Below are 20,420 nucleotides of genomic sequence, written 5' to 3'. Positions count from 1 at the left end.
AAGAGAGGGAGGAGATCTTCCTCACACCAGCGTCCCTGTGAAGAATGGACAACAATCATCCACAACCACCTCCCATCATCCCCATGGTGGCACCACTGTGGAAATGGGATGGTGGAGCGTGTACTCCACCTGTGGATTTCTTTCCAAGAGAAGAGGTCACTTAAACCTTACCTAATTAGTAAAGAAATTACCATTGTTGTGTGTAGAATTAGCTGTTATAATTTAAATGTATGGCTCATGTGAGTGTATAGCTGTAATACTTTCATGCATTTTCTACATAAAACAGGTTTAGCTCCATTTTACTTTGACATTTTATTCATTTAGCAGACCTCTTATCCAGAGCGACTTACAGTAGTGAGTGTATACATTTTCATACTCCGATGAATCTCTCCATGGATTTCGCTTGAATGTTTTTGATATTAGCTGATAAATATGCTAGATTTTGCAGCGACAATTATGACATTTTGCATAGCAATATGCAATTGTTTTGTCCAATTTGTTGCAAAAATGCGCTGACAAGGGAAAAAACTGTGTTGACGTGTGGCTTGATTGAACCATATTATGCAGTAAATGTGTGGTGATTGGTTGAAATTTCGAGCCCTCATTTTGTACTGTGGTAATGGGTCAGTTCTATGCGATAATATTGTGATGTGACTATTTTATGCATAAATAGTTTGGTGATTGGTCAAATTTGCAAGCCCTCACATAATATGCAGGAAATTGTTGATTTTGCAACCAAAACAATGCGATGGCAGAGTCCTGGAGTAACCTCCCAGTAATCCCTGTGATTACTGGGAGGTTAAGATAGCAGGATGCATGTAGGTTAAGATTGGGTTGTAACAGAGTATCAGAGCGAGACATTTCTACCTGTCAGCTAGTAATTGTTCTGTGTGGTGACATGAGCAGAGTGGCCTGACTTCTCCCACTTATTACAGATGTCCGACTTAGATATGTTGAGCATCCTGCTATGATGTCCATCACCAAGCCGGAACACACCGAGGCCAACCCTCAGTGCCAGACTGGCAGCCGGCCGGTGGCTGAGCCCGAGACCCCTGCTGTGCACAATAACAGTGGAGGCTGGCTCAGCTGGGTCTTTGGGAGTGGAAGAGTTAATAGGAAGGAGATTCATCTACCTGAGGACAAAGACAGATCTGTAAGGAACTGGTTATTAACACTATATTCTATGTAGAGACAATTGAGTGGATAAAAAAAAAAAAATTGTGGCTTGCTTCACATTGCTAATATCTTCCTCCTCAGATTGTCTGGGATCCAACTCTGCACAGATGGGTTAACAAAACTGAGCCCAAGGCTGAGGTACACACTTAAATTCAATGAAATTAAAAACAGTGAACAACCATTGTATTTCAACTGTGATAATATTACTAACAATTTGGAAAATGTGTTGATGTGTTTTACAGAACAAGTGTGTACCACCACCTCCACCGATGGATGGATATCAGGGGAACACTGGCAATGTCCCCAAAGGAGTGAATCCTTACTCTATGAAAGCAGGTGAATATTGCTTTAGAATACATGTGGTTTAACCAAGACTGTGTCAGCCGATCATAGATGTCCCTGGTGGTCTCCTGCTAACASCTTTCCCACTACCAGCAGGTCTATGGGGCAGCAGATACCCTACAATGCATGACAACGATGGGACCAACTCAAAGCCTCCAAGCCATGGGCCTGGACTGCTTCCTAGACAGCTCTCTGGCTTGCTCCCTCCTTCACACTTTGACCTCATGGCACCAATGGTTGTGCCACCTGACACTCTACCCTACTGAGGTATGACTCTGGAAAATCCTTCCAAATTGTATCCATTCATCATTAACTGAGATTTTACTTTAACATAGCAAGTGGCTGAAGTAGCAAGGATGTTAAAACTATGTTTTATTTTTGTCCAACAGGCCATTTGCCCAGAGTGGATTTGCCATACATAGATTTTTTCAGCATTAAAAAACCTCAGCATTGTAAATGTATTAAAATATGATATTTTAATTAAATCTCTCCTTTGTGTCCTCATGTTCACATTCATTTGATGTGTTCTACCATCATTTACAATGCTTATTGCTTCTGCATTGCTTTACGTTACAGACAAGTAAATATTATACACATATTTTATTTTAGACATTACAAAAACATATTTTTGTGCATTTTGGATTTCCTACATTTACTTACTGTACAGACAAGTATATTTTATACATATATTTTTTTTAAACTACATTTTTTAATGTATTCCATAGACAGAAGTAAATATATTTAGATGCATTTTGAATTCCTAAATGTCAATATTTTAACTTTCTGTGTCACGTGTTTATGCCAATTTATGTACATCCTGTATATGTTACCCTTCCAATGAGCTTATCATATAAACTACAACGCGAAAAGTACGGTTTACTTCACTTTTAATCATGTCAGCACAGGTAACAGCCGTTTACAGTCTTTCTTTAGTTTTTCATTCTTACTCTTCCCAAATCATTTAAAACCTTTCAGTCATACCCATCCCGGATCCGGGATTTTTGTCATTAAAAACCCTGACTAGCATAGCGTAGCCTAGCGCCAGAGGGTAATCATAAAATATAATTTCATGAAATCACAAGTGCAATATTGCAAAACACAGCTTAGCCTTTTGTTAATCCATCTGTCGTCTCAGATTTTGGAATTATGCTTTCCAGCGAAAGCAATACTTGCATTTGTGTAAATGTATCGATCGCTCGACAAAACAATAAGAACAGTTAGCGCCAGGTAACTCGGTAACAAAAACCAGCAAAGCAATCAAATGAATCGTTTACCTTTGTTGATCTTCGGTTGGTTTCACTCACGAGACTCCCAGTTAGACAGCAAATGTTCCTTTTGTTCCATAAAGATACGTTTTATATCCAAATACCTCCGTTTGTTTGATGCGTCATGACCAGGAATCCACCGGAAAAAGCGTTCGCGACAACGGCGGAAAAAATTCCAAATTATATCCATAATGTCCACATAAACATGTCAAACGTTGTTTTTGATCCAACTTCATTGTGTTTTTCACATATCTATTCGATAATAAATCAACCGGGACAGTTGGCTTTTCACTAGGAGCGAGAGAGACAATGGCTACCTTTCAGATTTGCGAAAAAATCACCCGGAGAGCCCCCACCTGTCCACTTACCCAATGTGCTCTTGCAGGCTCATCCTTCAAAATAAAGGCCTGAAACTACGTCTAAAGGCTGTTGACACCTTAGGGAAGACATAGAAAAAGAGGTCTTATTGATGTGACTTCACATATACGATAGGAAGGCATTGGAACACAGAGCTCTCAAAATGAGTGCCACTTCCTGCTTGAAATTTTCTCAGGTTTTCACCTGCAATAAAAGTTCTGTTTAACTCACAGACAAAATTCTTACAGTTTTGGAAACTTCAGAGTGTTTTCTATCCTAATCTGACTATTATATGCATATTCTAGTTTCGGGGGCTGAGAAATAGGCAGTTTAAAATGGGTACGCATATTTTGCCATATGTTAAAATTGCGCCCCTATCAAGAAGAAGTTTTAAACTATATTTCTTTATTTCCCATGGGCTTCACCAGAGTACCCCCTAGTGGCTGGAATACAACTGTATTAAGCCCCTTACAACACCCCCCTTCAAAAACGAAATGTTTTCCCAGTTGCAGCCTAGTATCCAAACTGATATGCAATTTTTAGTTTTTTTTAAAACAGCGTTTATAATTTGCGATTCCTGGCTACTGTAGTGTTGTGGTTTCTTGCAAGTAACCTGCTGTTCCTGGCTGTGGTCAGCCATTTTGGGGCGAAGCTGCACCGGCACAGGCTCATTGCTATGGGCTGTTTCCTCATGGCTGTAGGATCCTTCCTCACAGGCCTGCCACACTTCTTCATAGGACGGTAAAACAACTGAAATACTGGTTAAACTTGTACTTGTAGAGATACTCCAATGRGGAGGATAGTTTCACTTTAGAAATAAAGAAATGTACCCAGTTGTTGATTCATCTCAGTTAACTTAGAACTAAAGTCTTGTGTAATTGGTCAGCTGCTTGATTATGTTTTGGGGSCATACATGTTAAGAGAAGGGATTAAGAGATGCTATAACTGTGATGTGGTAAAGTTGGACCCAGGTGCAGAGAAGAGACCAGAAGATGAAGCAGTGGRTCCAACCAGTGTCTCCACCCCTCAAGGGCCCACTTAACTGCCAAGAGCTCCCGGTTGCCTACATCGTAGTTGCCTTCTACTGGCGAGAACCACTTGGAGAGAAAGGCGCAAGGGTGCAGTTTCTTGTCCTCCTTGTTCCGCTGTGAAAGGACCGCATCAGCTCCGGTCTCCGAGGCGGTCCACCTCTACCACAAAGGGGCGAGTAGGATCAGGATGAACGAGGATGGGTCCGGAGGTGAAACGTCCCTTGAGCTCTATGAATGCCCTGTCAGCCTCGCGATTCCTGCAAAAACCTGCTTGAGTGAGGTGGGACAGGGCTGTATGTGTTCCGGAAGTGTTTTTGAAGAAGATCAGGATGTCGTCGAGGTAAACAAAGACGAACCGATTCAACAAATCCCTAAGAGTGTCATTGATCAATGCTTGAATGACTGCCGGTGAGTTCGATATTCCAAAGGTCATGACTAAATACTCAGTGACCACTAGGGGTGTTAAAGGGAGTTTTCCACTCCCTGATTCTCACCAGATTTTAAGCGTTGCGGAGGTCAAGTTTGGTGAAGAATTGGGCTCCTAGGGCCAACTCCAAGGCGGCGGACATCGGGTAGGGGGTAACGATTCTTGATCCTAATCCTTTTCAGCCCTCTGTAATCGATGCAAGGACTGAAGTTTGGGTCAGAGACAGAGAAACAAGGGATGCGTTTAGACTGGCAGCCCAATTATGATATTTTTCCACTAATTGGTCTTTTGACCAATATCATCAGATATTTTCGATCAGCTCTTTTTCAGAGCATATCTGATTGGTCAATAGACCAATTACTCAAAAAAATTACTGAATTGGGCTGTCTGTCTCAACAAAACCATAGAAACATGGACATGCTCCAACTGAAATGTTCCATCCTGTCAGTATTGATGTTGAATGGTATTAAATACACTTTTTTGTTCTCTCCCATCCCCTGTAGGTTTGTTGAACATGAGTGYAAATGAAACTCCAGCACACTGGTAGCACTATAGACGTGTGAGTATAACTTTTCCAGGTGAGTTGAACCTGCCTGTGGGTGCGGTAGGGATATTCCTGGGAGGTCTACTGATGAAGAGGTATAAGCTTGGCGTTGTGTCTGGAGCCCAGCTGTCTTTCGTCACCTCCTTCATGGCCTATGTCCTCCTCCCTCTGCGTCTGGCACTAAGTGTGACAACGTTCAGGTGGCAGGTCTGACCGTGTCCTACAACGAGGGGGGGGGGGGGGGGGCGTCCATGTTTGTGTCCGTACTCTGAGGTATGTTTTGAATATGAATGAGCAGCAGTGTTGTGATGTGTCCTATCCTGTCCTTGCAGAGTGATCTTGCTTGGTCTCATCACGTCTCAGTGGCTCCTCCTTAGGAGGGAGGGGGACACCACCACGGGACAGCCCCCACACTCATCGCTAGAGATCGAACTTCAGACTCCCTCCAAAACCACTGAACCCCTRAACACACCGAAAGAGATTAAGGTGCACACCCTTAGAGGGAGCCGGAACAGGATAACTCCCTCCAAACTCACAAAGACACAGAGGAGGAGGAACTATCCAACACCCAGGGAGAGAGAACGAGTGACCTCAGTCGAACACAGTCAGAAAGAGGAGGTGGAAGAGGCGTTAGATAGAGGAGGAGGTTACCCCAGAGGCCATTCCTCCTGTTCATTTGAGCAAGAAAGAACAGAAGGCTTCTGATCAGCCAAATGGCAGGCAGAGGGAGAGGTCATAGTGATTCACACCCACAGAGAGAAAGACAACCCAAACAACCTCTTGGTTGAGATGAACCACACAGAGGTAGAGGCAGAGGGCCTTCAGGGCTAGCCAGTCAGCCAGCCTGCTCTGATCCTCAAGTCAATTGTATTTAAATTCATGTTCATTAAAGATTTTTATTCCAGAATTGAAAAGTCCCATTTACTTAATGATCATTTTTCACTGTCTTCAACCCTCAAGAACCAGGGTGAGTCTGGGTCACCCTTTTACTGGGCAAACACAACTTGCATATGGTCATAGACTAGGCCAAAACGTTAATCTTTTAACTTTGCCTGAATAAAACAATGCTTTTTTTTAATAGTGAGCAAGAGTTGCGCTTTTTCCTTTTCTATGATGACTCAAATTTTTGGTTGCACCTCAACTCAACGTTGGATGAGCGCCCTCCGTTTTTTTGTTGTCAAATAATACATTTTTTGTTGTCAAATAATACATTTTTTGTCAAATAATACATTTTTAAATGTACAATGTAAATAATTAAAAGCATTAAAATTGGAATGCTTCCCACTTATTTAAACAACCTAATCCACACTTGCAAAGTGAAAGTTTATAGAAAAGTTCTGAAATGAAGTAGTAAACAGAAGAAAAGCAGAATTGAATCCAATCATAATGCAAATAATTTAATGGTCTATGGTTCAATCCCATTTCTGAAGGTCTGATGAATAATTAATATTGTTCCTCCTCTTCCTTGTGGCAGGCGCAGCAGCACACTGCCCTCCAAAGCCTACAACAAAATCGCCAGACTGCCCCTTTCCTAGCTCTGCATGGAACATCCAGTGTCACGTCCTTGTTGACGTGTGGGGTGACATCCGGGATGACCACATCCTCTGGAAAGGGAAAAAAGAGGAACAGAATGTAAACAAATGCAAACCGTAGGTTCTAAACACTGGCCAGTTAAAAGGTTCTGCTAAGATGTCATGACAAACGGCACCTGTCAGAGTGCTCTCTAAGTGTTACTCACCTGCTTGGATGTCAGCTGGCAGAGTGGCGAAGACGGCCATCGTGAGAGTCCTTTCTTCAGGTGTGACGTCCACAACCTCCAAGAGGGAAGAGATGGGCTCTGCCTCTGTGTAAGTGGTGATGTCCACAACATTCAGGTGGGAAGAAGCCTGGTCTGCCACTGTGTTAGGGGTGATGTCTTGAACCTCCAGGTGGGAATATGCCGGGTCTGCCTCTATGTTCGGGGTGATGTCCACAACCTCCAGGTGGGAGGAAGCCGGGTCTGCCTCTGTGTTAGTGGTGATGTCCAAAACCTCCAGGGTGGAAGAAGGCCTGGTCGCCTCTATGTTAGGGGTGATGTCCACAACCTCCAGGTGGAAAAGCCGGGTCTGCTTCTGTGTAGGGGTGGTGATCCACAACCTCCAGGTGGGAAGAAGCCTGGTCTGCCTGTGTTAGGGGTGATGTCCACAACCTCCAGGTGAGAGAAGCCGGTCTGCTCTGTGTTAGGTGATGTCCACAACCTCCAGTGGAGAAGCCGGGTCTCTGTGTTATGGGTGACAAAACAATCCTGATGAGCTCTACTACTACAAGGCACCAGATGTCATCACAACAGGCATCTGTCAGAGTGCCTCTATCATTGCTACTCACCTGCTTGATGTCACGCTGGTAGTGTGGTGGAACGGCCACCGCGAGGACAGTGGGACTGTAGGTGGTGGCAGGGGGCTGGAAGCAGCTCTGCACCTCGTCCGCCACAAAGGCCAGCAAAAGAGCTGTGAGGTCAATTGTGGAGAAGACTGACTGATTCTCCCGAGATCGACCGCACAGAGTCAAAAAGCAGCAGCCCGGGAGAAAGGGATGTGTGACGTCGACGTGCTCCTTCGTAGCTCAGTGATATTTTTCTTTTTTATTTCACCATTATTTAACAGGTAGCAAGTTGAGAACCAAGTTCTTCATTACAACTGCGACCTGGGAAGATAAAGCAAAGCAGTTCGACACATACAACAACACAGTTACACATGAGTAAACAAACATACATTCATAATACAGTAGAAAACAAAGTATATATACAATGTGAGCAAATTAGGTGAGATAAAGGGAGGTAGGCAATAAATAGGCCATGGTGGCGAAGTTAATACAATATAGCAATTAAAAACACTGGAATGGTAGATTTGCAGTAGATGAATTGAAAAGTAGAAAATACTGGGCGCAAAGGAGCAAGATAAATAAAGAGATAAATCAGTAGGGGATGAGGTAGTTGTTTGGGCTATTTATAGATGGGCTATGTACAGGTGCAGTGATCTGTGAGCTGCTCTGACAGCTGGTGCTTAAATCTAGTGAGAGAGATAAGTGTTTCCAGTTTCAGAGATTCTTGTAGTTCGTTCCAGTCATTGGCAGCAGAGAACTGGAAGGAGAGGCGGCCAAAAGAGGAATTGGCTTTGGGGGTGACCAGTGAGATATACCTGCTGGAGCACGTGCTACGGGTGAGTGCTGCTATGGTGACCAGCGAGCTGAGATAAGGCGGGACCTTACCTAGCAGGGTCTTGCAGATGACCTGGAGCCAGTGGGTTTGTCGACGTGTATGAAGCGAGGGCCAGCCAACGAGAGCGTACAGGTCGCAGTGGTGGGTAGTATATGGGGCTTTGGTGACAAAACGGATGGCACTGTGATAGACTGCATCCAATTTGTTGAGTAGGGTGTTGGAGGCTATTTTGTAAATGACATCGCTGAAGTCGAGGATCGGTAAGATGGTCAGTTTTACGAGGGTATGTTTGGCAGCATGAGTGAAGGATGCTTTGTTGCGAAATAGGAAGCCAATTCTAGATTTAACTTTGGATTGGAGATGTTTGATGTGAGTCTGGAAAGAGAGTTTACAGTCTAACCAGACACCTAGGTATTTGTAGTTGTCCACATATTCTAAGTCAGAACCGTCCAGAGTAGTGTTGCTGGACGGGCGGGCAGGTGCAGGCAGCGATCGGTTGAAGAGCATGCATTTAGTTTTACTTGTATTTAAGAGCAGTTGGAGGCCACGGGAGGAGAGTTGTATGGCATTGAAGCTCGTCTGGAGGGTAGTTAACACAGTGTCCAAAGAAGGGCCAGAAGTATACAGAATGGTGTCATCTGCGTAGAGGTGGATCAGAGACTCACCAGCAGCAAGAGCGACATCATTGATGTATACAGAGAGAGAGAGTCGGCCCAAAAATTGAACCCTGTGGCACCCCCATAGAGACTGCCAGAGGCCCGGATTGCACGAAGCTGATTTTACACACTGAACTCTATCGGAGAAGTAGTTGGTGAACCAGGCAAGGCAATTATTTGAGAAACCAATGCTGTTGAGTCTGTCGATAAGGATGTGGTGATTGACAGAGTCGAAAGCCTTGGCCAGGTCAATGAATATGGCTGCACAGTATTGTTTCTTATTGATGGCGGTTAAGATATCGTTTATGACCTTGAGCGTGGCTGAGGTGCACCCATGACCATGATAGAGCATGACGCTTGCAACGCCAGGGTAGTGGGTTCGATTCCCGTCACCAACTAGACATAAACGACAGCAGGTTTTATTGTAAGTCGCTTTGGATAAAAGCGTCTGATGAATGACATATATTCTTTTTATATATTCACTTACTTGCTATACAATGTAGAGAGAAAAAGGGTCAATTCAAGAGGGAGCTACGAAATTCATGTCCAAACGTTGTTTTCTTTGGCTGTCATTAGAAATTACATAGAATTAATCATTAGCTTGTTCTCTACAATATTATAACATTCATATACTTGTACTTGGCAGTGTTGATGAAATAATAACGATCATTTGCTGTGACCATTACTAGTTTAAACTGCACCGCACTTGGTTGTATGTGTTCCATATTTGGTGTTGTGAGGTTAAATTCTCAGAGTAAATCGTCGGTAACTTTTCAACCATATGTAGCGGGTTTCTTATGTACCACAGGAGAACCAAGAAATGAAGAGCGACACCACGGCTGTCTTTTAGGCTTTTATGTTGATCTGCAATAGTATTGTGAAAAGACAGGACAGGAACTACATAGTCCTCCCAATTGCAACCATCCTGGCGAGGATTTGTACTGTCATTCTCGTCATGTTCGTTCTACGACCACACAACATATCACATAATACAATATCAAAGCCCATAATGTATACATATACAAGAACAGAAATAACGCAGTCCTTAATACAAAGAATGTATCATCTTAATTCTTAGACAATAGAACCATACCTGCAATAGTATTGTGAAAAGACAGGACAGGAACACATCAGTCTCCAATGAACCATCTGACAAGTTGTTCTACACAGGAGCCTGAAGAAAGGTAAAAGACATATCTCCAATACATTGCTAGGTCCTTTCAGTGTTGACAGTACAAAAATACAACAACTCATGTACAAAAACACTGCAACATAAACAAGTTACAACATGAAATCGCCTCTATTCCATTCAGACCGTAGAGGACCAAACTACATCTCCCACAATGCAACGCCAGCAGCAGTCGGCAGCTCAGCTAACCGTCTGCATCACAGAAAGGCATGCTAGCTAGCAACCAGCAGCACCATTAGCAGTCTGTAAACTATATTAATAACAACAATAAAACTCTGAAAGTTACATGTTTCAATAGCCTCACACTCCCTTATAACAATATCTACAGCATTAACCTTGGGATGTTTTATTTATTTCATGTTATGGACCTTACAAAGGAGTAATCTGCAACACATACCTTTCTCTCTCAGTGTTTTCTCGGACTGAGGAGAACGGGAGCTACGGGTAGTACCAGGGTGTTAGTAGGTGACACAAGCACCCAGATGAAATAAAATACATTTAATGAAACAAAACCCGAAGATGTTAACATCATTCAGCTACTGTAGCTGCCTACCTAACATCAACAGGCAGCACCAGTAGCGCAACAATTAAAAATAGACATCAAAAGTAAAGTTCCTGGCGATCATAGCGATCTGACTCCCCCCTTCTGTCTGAACTTGGAATATTCCTGTTCGCGGGCTTTGGCCACTGACCCTCAACCTGGTTGTTCTGTTCTGCGTTGTGTACTATTCTAATAATTTGAAGTTTGATGGAATAACCATTTTAACTTTACTACACCCCCAATAGTGCCATGCGAATAGTGCCATTATGGATATACTGACAAGATGTCTCTCTGCCCTAACAAGGGGAGTCGTTGTCCACAAAGAGGCACTGCAGGTTGTCTTTCTCCCGCCTATCCTTTCTTTGGATTCGTGGACTCATCTTATTATTGTAATCTATTGTTTATATTCTATGAGGGTTGTTGACGTCAGCCGCCTGTATTCAATGGAGAGAGATGCTAAGCTACTAGTATGAATATGCATAGCGATCTGGAGACAACTCCTATAGTGTTTTTATCAAAGTTGTCGTTATGTCACTTGTCCACATAACAACTTAAGCATTACGAAACTTCTGTTGGATCAAGTAAACCTCACTTAGCAAATAAGCCATTCATTTTGTTGTTGACCAAATTCGATACTTTCCACATTGGGTTGATCATTGTTTCCACTTGGATACAAACTACTGTAACTTACTGGCTTGACCTAGAGAGTTACAACCTACTGTAACCTACTGGCATGACCTAGAGAGTTACAACCTACTGTAACCTACTGGCATGACCTAGAGAGATAAAACCTACTGTAACCTACTGGCATGACCTAGAGAGATAAAACCTACTGTAACCTACTGGCATGACCTAGAGAGTTACAACCTACTGTAGCATACTGGCATGACCTAGAGAGATGTAACCTACTGGCATGACCTAGAGAGATAAAACCTACTGTAACCTACTGCATGACCTAGAGAGATAAAAACACTTACTGAGATAAACCTACTGCATGACCTAGAGATTACAACCTACTGTAGCCTACTGCCTGACCTAGAGAGATGTAACCTACTGGCATGACCTAGAGAGATAAAACCTACTGTAGCCTACTGGCATGACCTAGAGAGATAAAACCTAGTGTAACCTACTGGCATGACCTAGAGAGTTACAACCTACTGTAGCCTACTGGCATGACTAGAAAGATGTAACCTTACTGGCATGACCTAGAGAGATAAAACCTAGTGTAACCTACTGGCATGACCTAGAAAGTTACAACCTACTGTAACCTACTGGCATGACCTAGAGAGATAAAACCTACTGTAACCTACTGACTGGCATGACCTAGCGAGTTACATTTTTTTTAAATTCCAGGCTTTTAAATTAATATTTTCTAGTAATAATGATAATTTATATCTTCCTATCCATATGTGGGATCCCTCTCCTTTGTCGTCCCCTCTATACCAACAACAGACAGCTACTGTGGGATCCCTCTCCTTTGTCGTCCGCTGTACACCAATAACAGACAACTACTGTGGGATCCCTCTCCTTTGTCGTCCACTCTACACCAATAACAGACAACTACTGTGGGACTCCCAATCACGGCCAGATGAGATACAGCCTGGATTGGAACCAGGGACTGTAGTGACGCCTCTTGCACTGAGATGCAGTGACTTAGACCGCTGCGTCCATGTGTGTGTTTAACTTTTTAACTGTACTAGAATGCTTAAAAGGCCGCTAACATTTTAAATACCGGTTATCGGTATCGTTTTTTGGGGCAAGGAAAATATTGGATATTGGCATTGGCCAAAAATGTAATATCGGTCTCAGGATATTGCTGCGAGAAAACCCCTCTAAGCTCACACAGCTCTCCTGCACCTTTATCAGATCAGCAGCGATTCACGTCAGCCTCCAGAGAGGTAGTCAGGTGTAAAGTGCTGCAATCATCATGGTGTGTAACTGTTGTTTTGAGTGAGGCAATAACAGGCACAGTCTCGTTTCACAGATGAGTTTAATCTGCTTTGAAATGATCAGAAACCTCTTGTATTGAGGTCTGAATCGTAGCCACTACCCCAGTTGAAATTAAAACTATCTCCGAGCATAGTAGCTTGATGGCCTCGAATGTTCATTTTAGCGCCCCCAGACAAAACCGCACACCAGGGCAAAGTGCAAGTCTCTGGGCTTTCAGTCTCAGGAGAGGGCGGTGATGAAACTGAGTCTTGTAGGCCGGGTTCATCAAACTAATATTTGAACATATATGTTTTTACTGCTAAATTCACAAACTTTAAGAATACTGCTGGAGCAACGGAAAAAACATTGGGTTTTTACAGAAATGTTTGATGATTGACTAGGAATGCCTTGGTGACCACTGTTTTTCACACTAGCTATAATTTTAATGAACTCCCCCAAACAAGAACAAATCTGAACCAATCATAGACTTATATGTTTCACAAGTTTGGCCACACAGTACAGCACAGTAGACAACTAAGTAACTAGATACACTTGTCTTTGACAGGAGAGAGACCAGACTCTCCCTCTGACAGTGGGAAGAGTCCTTCAGGGGAATCAGACCCAGGGAGGAGTCCTTCAGGGGAATCAGACCCAGAGACACCCAAAGCAACAGGAGGACATCACTGCTCCCACTGTGGAAAGAGTTTTACATAAGAGAATACACTCTGGAGTGAAGCCTTACCACTGCTCCAAATGTGGAATGACTTTTACCAAGTTAGGGGGTTTGACAAGGCATGAGAGGACACACACAGGAGGGGATAAGACGTACCACTGCTCCCTCTGCGGAAAGACATTTAACAGGTTAAGGCATCTGAATAAGCATGAAAGAACCCATACACAGGAGGAGAAGACATACCACTGCTCTCATTGTGAAAAGACATTTACCCAGTCAGAGGACCTGAAATCACATGAGAGAATAGAGAGGCTGTGTTCTGACTTGTGTTTTTGACTGAGAATTTGTGTTTTTGTTTATGCCACATTAAATCATATTGTTTATATGAAGTCTTCAACAAAATAGGTTTACTTTTAAAAAATGTTTTGTTTCATGTCTAAAATGAGATTTAAAAAAATGATGTACATTGATATTTTGGATACAAGTGTACAGGTTCCAAGCTCATACAGCGCAGGTGCATAACAAAGTTTGTAATTTTCCACGATAGTAAGTAAGTAGCCTTGTAGGAGCCTTGGCTTGTCTGATCCAGAACAGTTCATAGTAACAGGAGCCTTGGCTTGTCTAATCCAGAACAGCTCATAGTAACAGGAGCCTTGGCTTGTCTGATCCAGAAGAGTCATAGTAACAGGAGGCCTTTGCTTGTCTGATCCAGAACAGCTCATAGTAACAGGAGCCTTGGCTTGTCTAATCCAGAACAGCTCATAGTAACAGGAGCCTTGGCTTGTCTGATCCAGAAGAGTTCAATAACAGGAGCCTTGGCTTGTCTGATCCAACAGACACAGCTCATAGTAACAGACCTTGGCTTGGTCTAATCCAGAACAGCTCATAGTAACAGGAGCCTTGGCTTGTCTGATCCAGAAGAGTTCATAGTAACAGGAGCCTTGGCTTGTCTGATCCAGAACAGCTCATAGTACCATGAGTAGTACCAGGAGTATAGTAACAGGACTCTAGTCTATACAGTACCACAGTATAGTAACAGGACTCTAGTCTATACAGTACCACAGTATAGTAACAGAACTGTAGTCTATACAGTACCACAGTATAGTAACAGGAGTCTGTCTCCTGTTTCTGTAGTGAGGCAGCTTGATGTACAGTTCTTCCCCTGGACAAGATGCCTCTTAATATTTTACTGCTCCTCTTTAATTATTTGTTACTTTTATTTCTTATTCATTTTTTTTTATTTTAAACTGCGTTGTTGGTTAGGGCTTGTAAGTAAGTCTTTCACTGTAAGGTAACCTGTTGTATTTGGCGCATGTGACTAATAAAGTTTGATTTGATAGTCTATGAAGTTGATAAATAGATTAATGGAATTTTGCGTTTCTTGATTCCAGCCTTGAAACCTCTTGAATTGGATTTGATATATGATTTGGATATTGCTAAATTAATTTAATTGGATACAGTTGCAGATTAACACATTGGTACCGTTGCACTTTTCTTAAATAATGACCCATTTCTTCTAAAATAAGTTGAAATTGATGGTCTCCACACCTTATAGGATTTTCAACATTGCAGAACCAATACATTTTTTGTTAACTTAAGTTTACATTCGGCTAATTCAGCCACATCCATTGCTGACAGGTGTATATAATTGAGCACACAGCCATGCAATCTCCACAGACAAACATTGGCAGTAGAATGGTCTTACTGAAGAGCTCAGTGACTTTCAACGTGGAACCGTCATAGGATGCCACCTTTCCAACAAGTCAGTATGTCTAGTTTCTGCCCTGCTTGAGCTGCCCCGGTCATCTGTAAGTGCTGTTATTGTGAAGTGGAAACGTCTAGGAGCAACAATGGCTCAGCTGCGAAGTGGTAGGCCACACAAGCTTACAGAACGGGACCGRTGAGTGCTGAAGCGTGTAGCATGTAAAAATCATCTGTCCTCGGTTGCAACACTCACTACAGAGTTCCAAACTGCCTCAGGAAGCAACYTCAGCACAATAACTGTTCGCCGGGAGCTTCATGACTGTCCACACATTACACACACACACCAGCCTAGCCTGAAAATATTTTTGATATCTCGGATTGTTCTGACAAATATTTCCTGGCTCCGCTGGCATGGAATCTCCCAGGATAAACATCCATGCTCTCCTCCCGGAGGTTATGACAACACAACATCAAACACCGTAAATACACAACTTGATGCAACCACATGAAATGGTTGGGAACATGTTTTCATTGGCCAGTGAGTGGTCAAGCCCTCGCCACAGCTACAACTTATTTATCAGAATTCCTGCTACATTATTTCTGACACCCACAACTCAGCTGCACCATGCGAGTTTGCAAAGATTTATGTTTGGTTTGTTAAAATATAATCTTTAGTCTTGGGTCCCTGCATTTTAAAACATTTCTTTACTTTTGATATTGAATAGCTTGCAGGTAACGGGGTGTTTATACTATTGGTAAACATGTGGATAACCACGCTAGCTTCGCTCTCGTGTGGCGCTAGCAAGTATAATAGGTAGTGCTAGGTATCAACAGCCTCCCGAGTAGCGCAGCACTGCATCGCACTACAGATCCGGGTTCGATCCCGGGCTGTGTCGCAGCCGACCGCAACCGGGACACCCATGAGGCGGCACACAATTGGCCCAGCGTCGCCCGGGATAGGGGAGGGTTTGACCGGCTTGGATGTCCTTGTCCCACCGATCATCAGATCTAAATGATAGTTTTACAGTCTAAACCCTGTCTGAGGATGTCCTTGTCCCACCGATCATCAGATCTAAATGATAGTTTTACAGTCTAAGCCCTGTCTGAGGATGTCCTTGTCCTACCGATCATCAGATCTAAATGATAGTTTTACAGTCTAAGCCCTGTCTGAGGATGTCCTTGTTGTAACGATTTTCGTCGGGACCAAGGTGCAGCGTGGTAAGTGTTCATTTTAATGATATAAAATAAACTGAACACTGAAATGACAAAAACAACAAAGAGAGAGAACGAAACGAAACAGTTCTGTAAGGTATACACACAAAACAACTACCCACAAACACAGATGGGAACAGGCTACCTAAATATGGTTCTCAATCAGAGACAGGCTTCTTGCCATAGATCATCACTGGAGGCTTCTTGCCATGGATCATCACAGGAGGCTTCGTGCCATGCATCATCACTGGTGGCTTCGTGCCATGGATCATCACTGGAGGCTTCGTGCCATGGATCATCACAGGAGGCTTCGTGCCATGGATCATCACAGGAAGCTTCATGCCATGGATCATCACTGGAGGCTTCGTGCCATGGATCATCACTGGAGGCTTCGTGCCATGGATCATCACTGGAATGGAGATACACACAGGAGGCCTGGCTCTGGGAGAAGGCACAGGACTCACCAGGATGGGGAGACATGCAGGAGGGTTAGAGCTTAGCACAGGCACAGAACTCACCAGGCTGGGGAGACATGCAGGAGGCCTTGTCCTTGGCCGAGGCACCGGATGCACTGGACCGTGGAGGCGCACTGGCGGTCTCGAGCGCAGAGCTAGCACAACTCGTCCTGGCTGGTTCCCCCCTGTAGCCCTGCAAGTGCGGGGAGTTGGAACAGGCCGCACTGGGCTGTGCTGGCGAACCGGGGACACCGTGCGTAGGGCTGGTGCAGTATACCCCGGGCCGAGTAGACGCACTGGAGACCAGATGCACTGGAGACCATCATCATCAGATCTAAATGATAGTTTTACAGTCTAAGTCCTGTCTGAGGGGGGAGGTTCTTCTAAGCTATATGGAACTGTTTTAAGAAGGTTTAAACAACATGAAGGGCTTCCCCAGTACAGTACTGTTTTAAGAAGGTTATACCAAGGATCATTTTGCTATTTGATTTTGAACTGTAAGACCCATGGAAGTATCAATAAAAAAATATTCAAAAGTTATTTTAGGTAAAACATTATTTGGCCACACTGTTATAACKCATAGTAACACATTAGATAACATTCACAACATGGAACAACAGTAACCATAGTAACATTGTTTCCCCCAAAACATCTAAAGGAAGTTTGTTCTGAAGTGTCTGTCCTATATCTGAGAGATACTTGTCTTTAACCCCTTTTTTTGCCACTTAAGTCTTTCCACATTTTGTTACGTTACAGCCTTATTCTACAATGGATTAAATAAATAAAAATCCTCATCAGTCTACACACAATACCCCATAATGACAAAGAGAAAATGGGTTTGGAGACAAAATGTCACATTTATTAAATATAAAAAACAGAAATACCTTATTTAAATAAGTATTCAGACCCTTTGCTATGAGACTTGAAATTGAGCTCAGGTGTGCATACTGTTTTCATTGATCATCATTGAGATGTTTCTACAGCTTGCTTGGACATGATTTGGAAAGGCACACACCTGTCTGGCTACCACAGCATTCTGAAGCGGTTCCCCCATCCCATCTGGTTTGCGCTTAGTGGGACGATCATTTGTTTTTCAACAGGTCAATGACCCAACAAACCTCCAGGCTGTGTAAAGGCWATTTGACCAAGAAGGAGAGTGATGGAGTGCTGCATCAGATGACCTGGCCTCCACAATCACACGACCTCAACCTAATTGAGATGGTTTGGGATGAGTTGGACGGAGTGAAGGAAAAGCAGCCAACAAGTGCTCAGCATATGTGGGAACTGCTTCAAGACTGTTGGAAAAGCATTCCAGGTGAAGCTGGTTGAGAGAATGCCAAGAGTGTGCAAAGCTGTCATCAAGGCAAAGGGTGGCTACTTTAATATATTTTGAATTGTTTACCACTTTTTTGGTTACTACATGATTCCATAACTATTTCATAATTTTGATGTCTTCACTATTATTCTACAATGTAGATAATGGTAAAACAAATAATTATAACCCTTGAATGAGTAGGTGTGTCCAAACTTTTGACTGGTACTGTATATCTCATGAATGTTTTTACATTCAGTTACATGAAGTCCCTTTCTTACCACTTCTTCCATAGGCAAACATGTAAGGAAAGATTTTTTTTAAATCAAAAGGGATGCTGTCAAAAATGTATTGAATTCAAATGTTTTAACCCAGCCTACAAAGCATTACAGCCACTCTGTGGTGACCAGTTCTGCTCTTTTATTGAGGGATCTAGTCTATATTAGTTTTATTATGTGGAGGTTTCATTCAGGTCTCTGTTTAACGAGATACTCTGTTTGTCTTTGGCAGGAGAGAAACCAGACTCTCACTCTGACAGCGGGAAGAGTCCTTCAGGGGAACCAGACCCAGAGACATCCAAACCAGTGAGACAACACCACTGCTCCCACTGTGAAAATAGTTTTTACTTGTTAAGGAACCTAAAACTGCACGAGAGGACACACACAGGAGAAAAGCCTTTCCAATGTTCCCAGTGTGGAAAGAGTTTTACCATGTTAGCTAACCTGAAAAGGCATGAGAGAATACACACAGGAGAGAAGCCTTATCACTGTTCCCACTGTGGAAGGAGTTTTACTCAGGCAGGGCACCTAAAAGCTCATGAGAGGATACACACAGGAGGAAAGCCTTTCCAACGTTCCCAGTGTTGAAAGAGTTTTACTAAGAAAGGGCACCTAAAAGAGCATAAGAGAATACACACAGGAGAAAAGCCTTTCCAATGTTCCCAGAGTGGAAAGAGTTTTACTAAGAAAGGGCACCTAAAAGCTTATGAGAGAATACACACAGGAGAAAAGCCTTATCACTGCTCCCAGTGTAAAAATAGTTTTACCTGGTTAGGGAACCTGAAGGAGCATGAGCAGACACACACTTAAACAGCCCTACCACTGCTCTCTCTCTCTGTGTGGAATGAAACCTAGATTAAAATACTTAGATTTGTGTGTATTGGGTATATGTTGTGAAATTGTTAGATATTACTTGTTAGATATTACTGCACTGTCGGAGCTAGAAACACAAGCATTTCGTTACACCATCAAAAATATCTGCTAAACACGTGTAAGTGACCAATTAAATGTGATTCGATTTTGATTTGAAATAAATGTCCTATTTATCAAAGGTGCTTTTGCCTGGGGTCAAAATGACTCCAAAGGATTTGAATTTGTTAAAAGTCCATTTTGATACAGAAACACAAAACCATGATTTATATTTATTAAGAACAAGTTGATTGACAAAGTTATGAAAAATTGGAAGAATTGAATTAACCACATTTTGGCTATGATAAAAGATATGCCTCTGGGGTCAAAATGATCCATGTCAGAAGTGTGGATCAATGCAAATATGTAGTGGTGTGTAAAGTTTGTTTTAAAMTCTCACTCATTAAACACGAATCAATCAACACATGCTTCTCTTTGAACGACTTAATATAATAATACACTTTTATTAAATAAATGAAAAATAAACGTTTGGTTCCTCAACTGCGTTGCCCACTCCAGTCAGCAGATGGCGATTTGCTTATTTTAGGTTCAGGCGATGCTGCCAGTGTGACGTATAATCTAGTGGACGGGGCGCTCCTCCAACAACAACAGCTAGTCAGACCCATCGGTAGCTTTCTAGCAAACATAGCTACAACATTCACGCTCTTTACAATGTTTTGGTGTATATTAGTCGCTGTGTATTAAACACACTTCTGTCGTATGTACTTGTTGGCCCATTTAATTATATATGTTACGTTGTTTATCAGCTAGCTGGTTTGCTAAGTTAGATTAGAACTAGGCTAGTCACTAATGCTAGCTAGCTAACATCCCCGACCATGAGTTCACTAAGTTACTCTCCTTCTGCTAAAGAAGAGGTGGTCTGCTGGACGGAGAAAGATGCTTTCGTGAAAGAGGAGGACGAAGAGGAGGCTGTTACAATACAAAAACAAGTAGAGGGTGAGGCTGTTACCGTGAAAGAAGAAGAGAAAGACGTTACAGTGAAAGAAGAGGAAGACGCGTTCAGAGTGAAAGAGGAGGAGGATGTTACAGTAAAAGAAGAGGCGTTCAGAGTGAAAGAGGAGGAAGATGTTACAGTAAAAGAAGAGGAGGAAGAGAAAGATGGGGATGCAATTTTTGGAGTGAAAGAGGAGGAGGGGGAGATGACTGTCACATTGGAGGAAGAGGAGGAGGTTGGAGATCTGTTTAACACCAGTAAGTACCGTC

General features: G+C 42.8%; 2 protein-coding genes and 1 long non-coding RNA gene across 5 annotated transcripts in view; all 3 read left to right on the top strand.

Annotated features, from left to right (window-relative positions):
* Positions 1 to 828: 828 nt before the first annotated feature.
* On the top strand, positions 829 to 1,969 carry LOC112081269 (protein transport protein Sec16A-like). Its single transcript, XM_024147621.2, has 5 exons — positions 829 to 1,153; positions 1,258 to 1,314; positions 1,419 to 1,512; positions 1,612 to 1,785; positions 1,908 to 1,969. Exons 1-4 carry the CDS (start codon positions 968 to 970, stop codon positions 1,782 to 1,784), a joined length of 510 nt encoding a protein of 169 aa, XP_024003389.2. The 5' UTR covers positions 829 to 967; the 3' UTR covers position 1,785; positions 1,908 to 1,969.
* Positions 1,970 to 3,654: 1,685 nt separating this feature from the next.
* Positions 3,655 to 4,851, top strand: LOC139029117 (uncharacterized). The gene is made up of 3 exons (XR_011481375.1): positions 3,655 to 3,881; positions 4,112 to 4,579; positions 4,669 to 4,851. It is a non-coding gene; the product is annotated as an uncharacterized lncRNA (long non-coding RNA).
* Positions 4,852 to 19,767: 14,916 nt separating this feature from the next.
* The window catches only part of LOC139029119 (zinc finger protein 180-like), an 83,493-nt gene continuing 82,840 nt past the window's right edge, over positions 19,768 to 20,420 (top strand). Inside the window, exon 1 of one of the 3 annotated variants that reach the window (XM_070448239.1) lies at positions 19,768 to 20,266. In XM_070448239.1, coding sequence (XP_070304340.1) covers positions 20,033 to 20,266 — 234 coding nt within the window. In that variant the 5' untranslated portion in view covers positions 19,768 to 20,032. Of the gene's footprint in view, positions 20,409 to 20,420 lie in introns of all 3 variants that reach the window. The other 2 variants (XM_070448238.1, XM_070448241.1) reach the window with 2 other exon arrangements.

This window comes from Salvelinus sp. IW2-2015, linkage group LG18, assembly GCF_002910315.2.
Source record: "Salvelinus sp. IW2-2015 linkage group LG18, ASM291031v2, whole genome shotgun sequence".
Classification (NCBI taxonomy): domain Eukaryota; kingdom Metazoa; phylum Chordata; class Actinopteri; order Salmoniformes; family Salmonidae; genus Salvelinus; species Salvelinus sp. IW2-2015.
This window is presented reverse-complemented; position numbering and strand designations above follow the sequence as displayed.

What these genes read in the sequence shown, in the direction of transcription:
- LOC112081269 (XM_024147621.2), top strand. Translation starts at nt 968, where the DNA reads ATGATGTCCATCACCAAGCCGGAACACACCGAGGCCAACCCTCAGTGC. An exon ending in CTGAGGACAAAGACAGATCT is followed by an intron (nt 1,154 to 1,257) that starts GTAAGGAACTGG and finishes CTTCCTCCTCAG; the next exon opens with ATTGTCTGGGATCCAACTCT. An exon ending in TCCTTACTCTATGAAAGCAG is followed by an intron (nt 1,513 to 1,611) that starts GTGAATATTGCT and finishes TCCCACTACCAG; the next exon opens with CAGGTCTATGGGGCAGCAGA.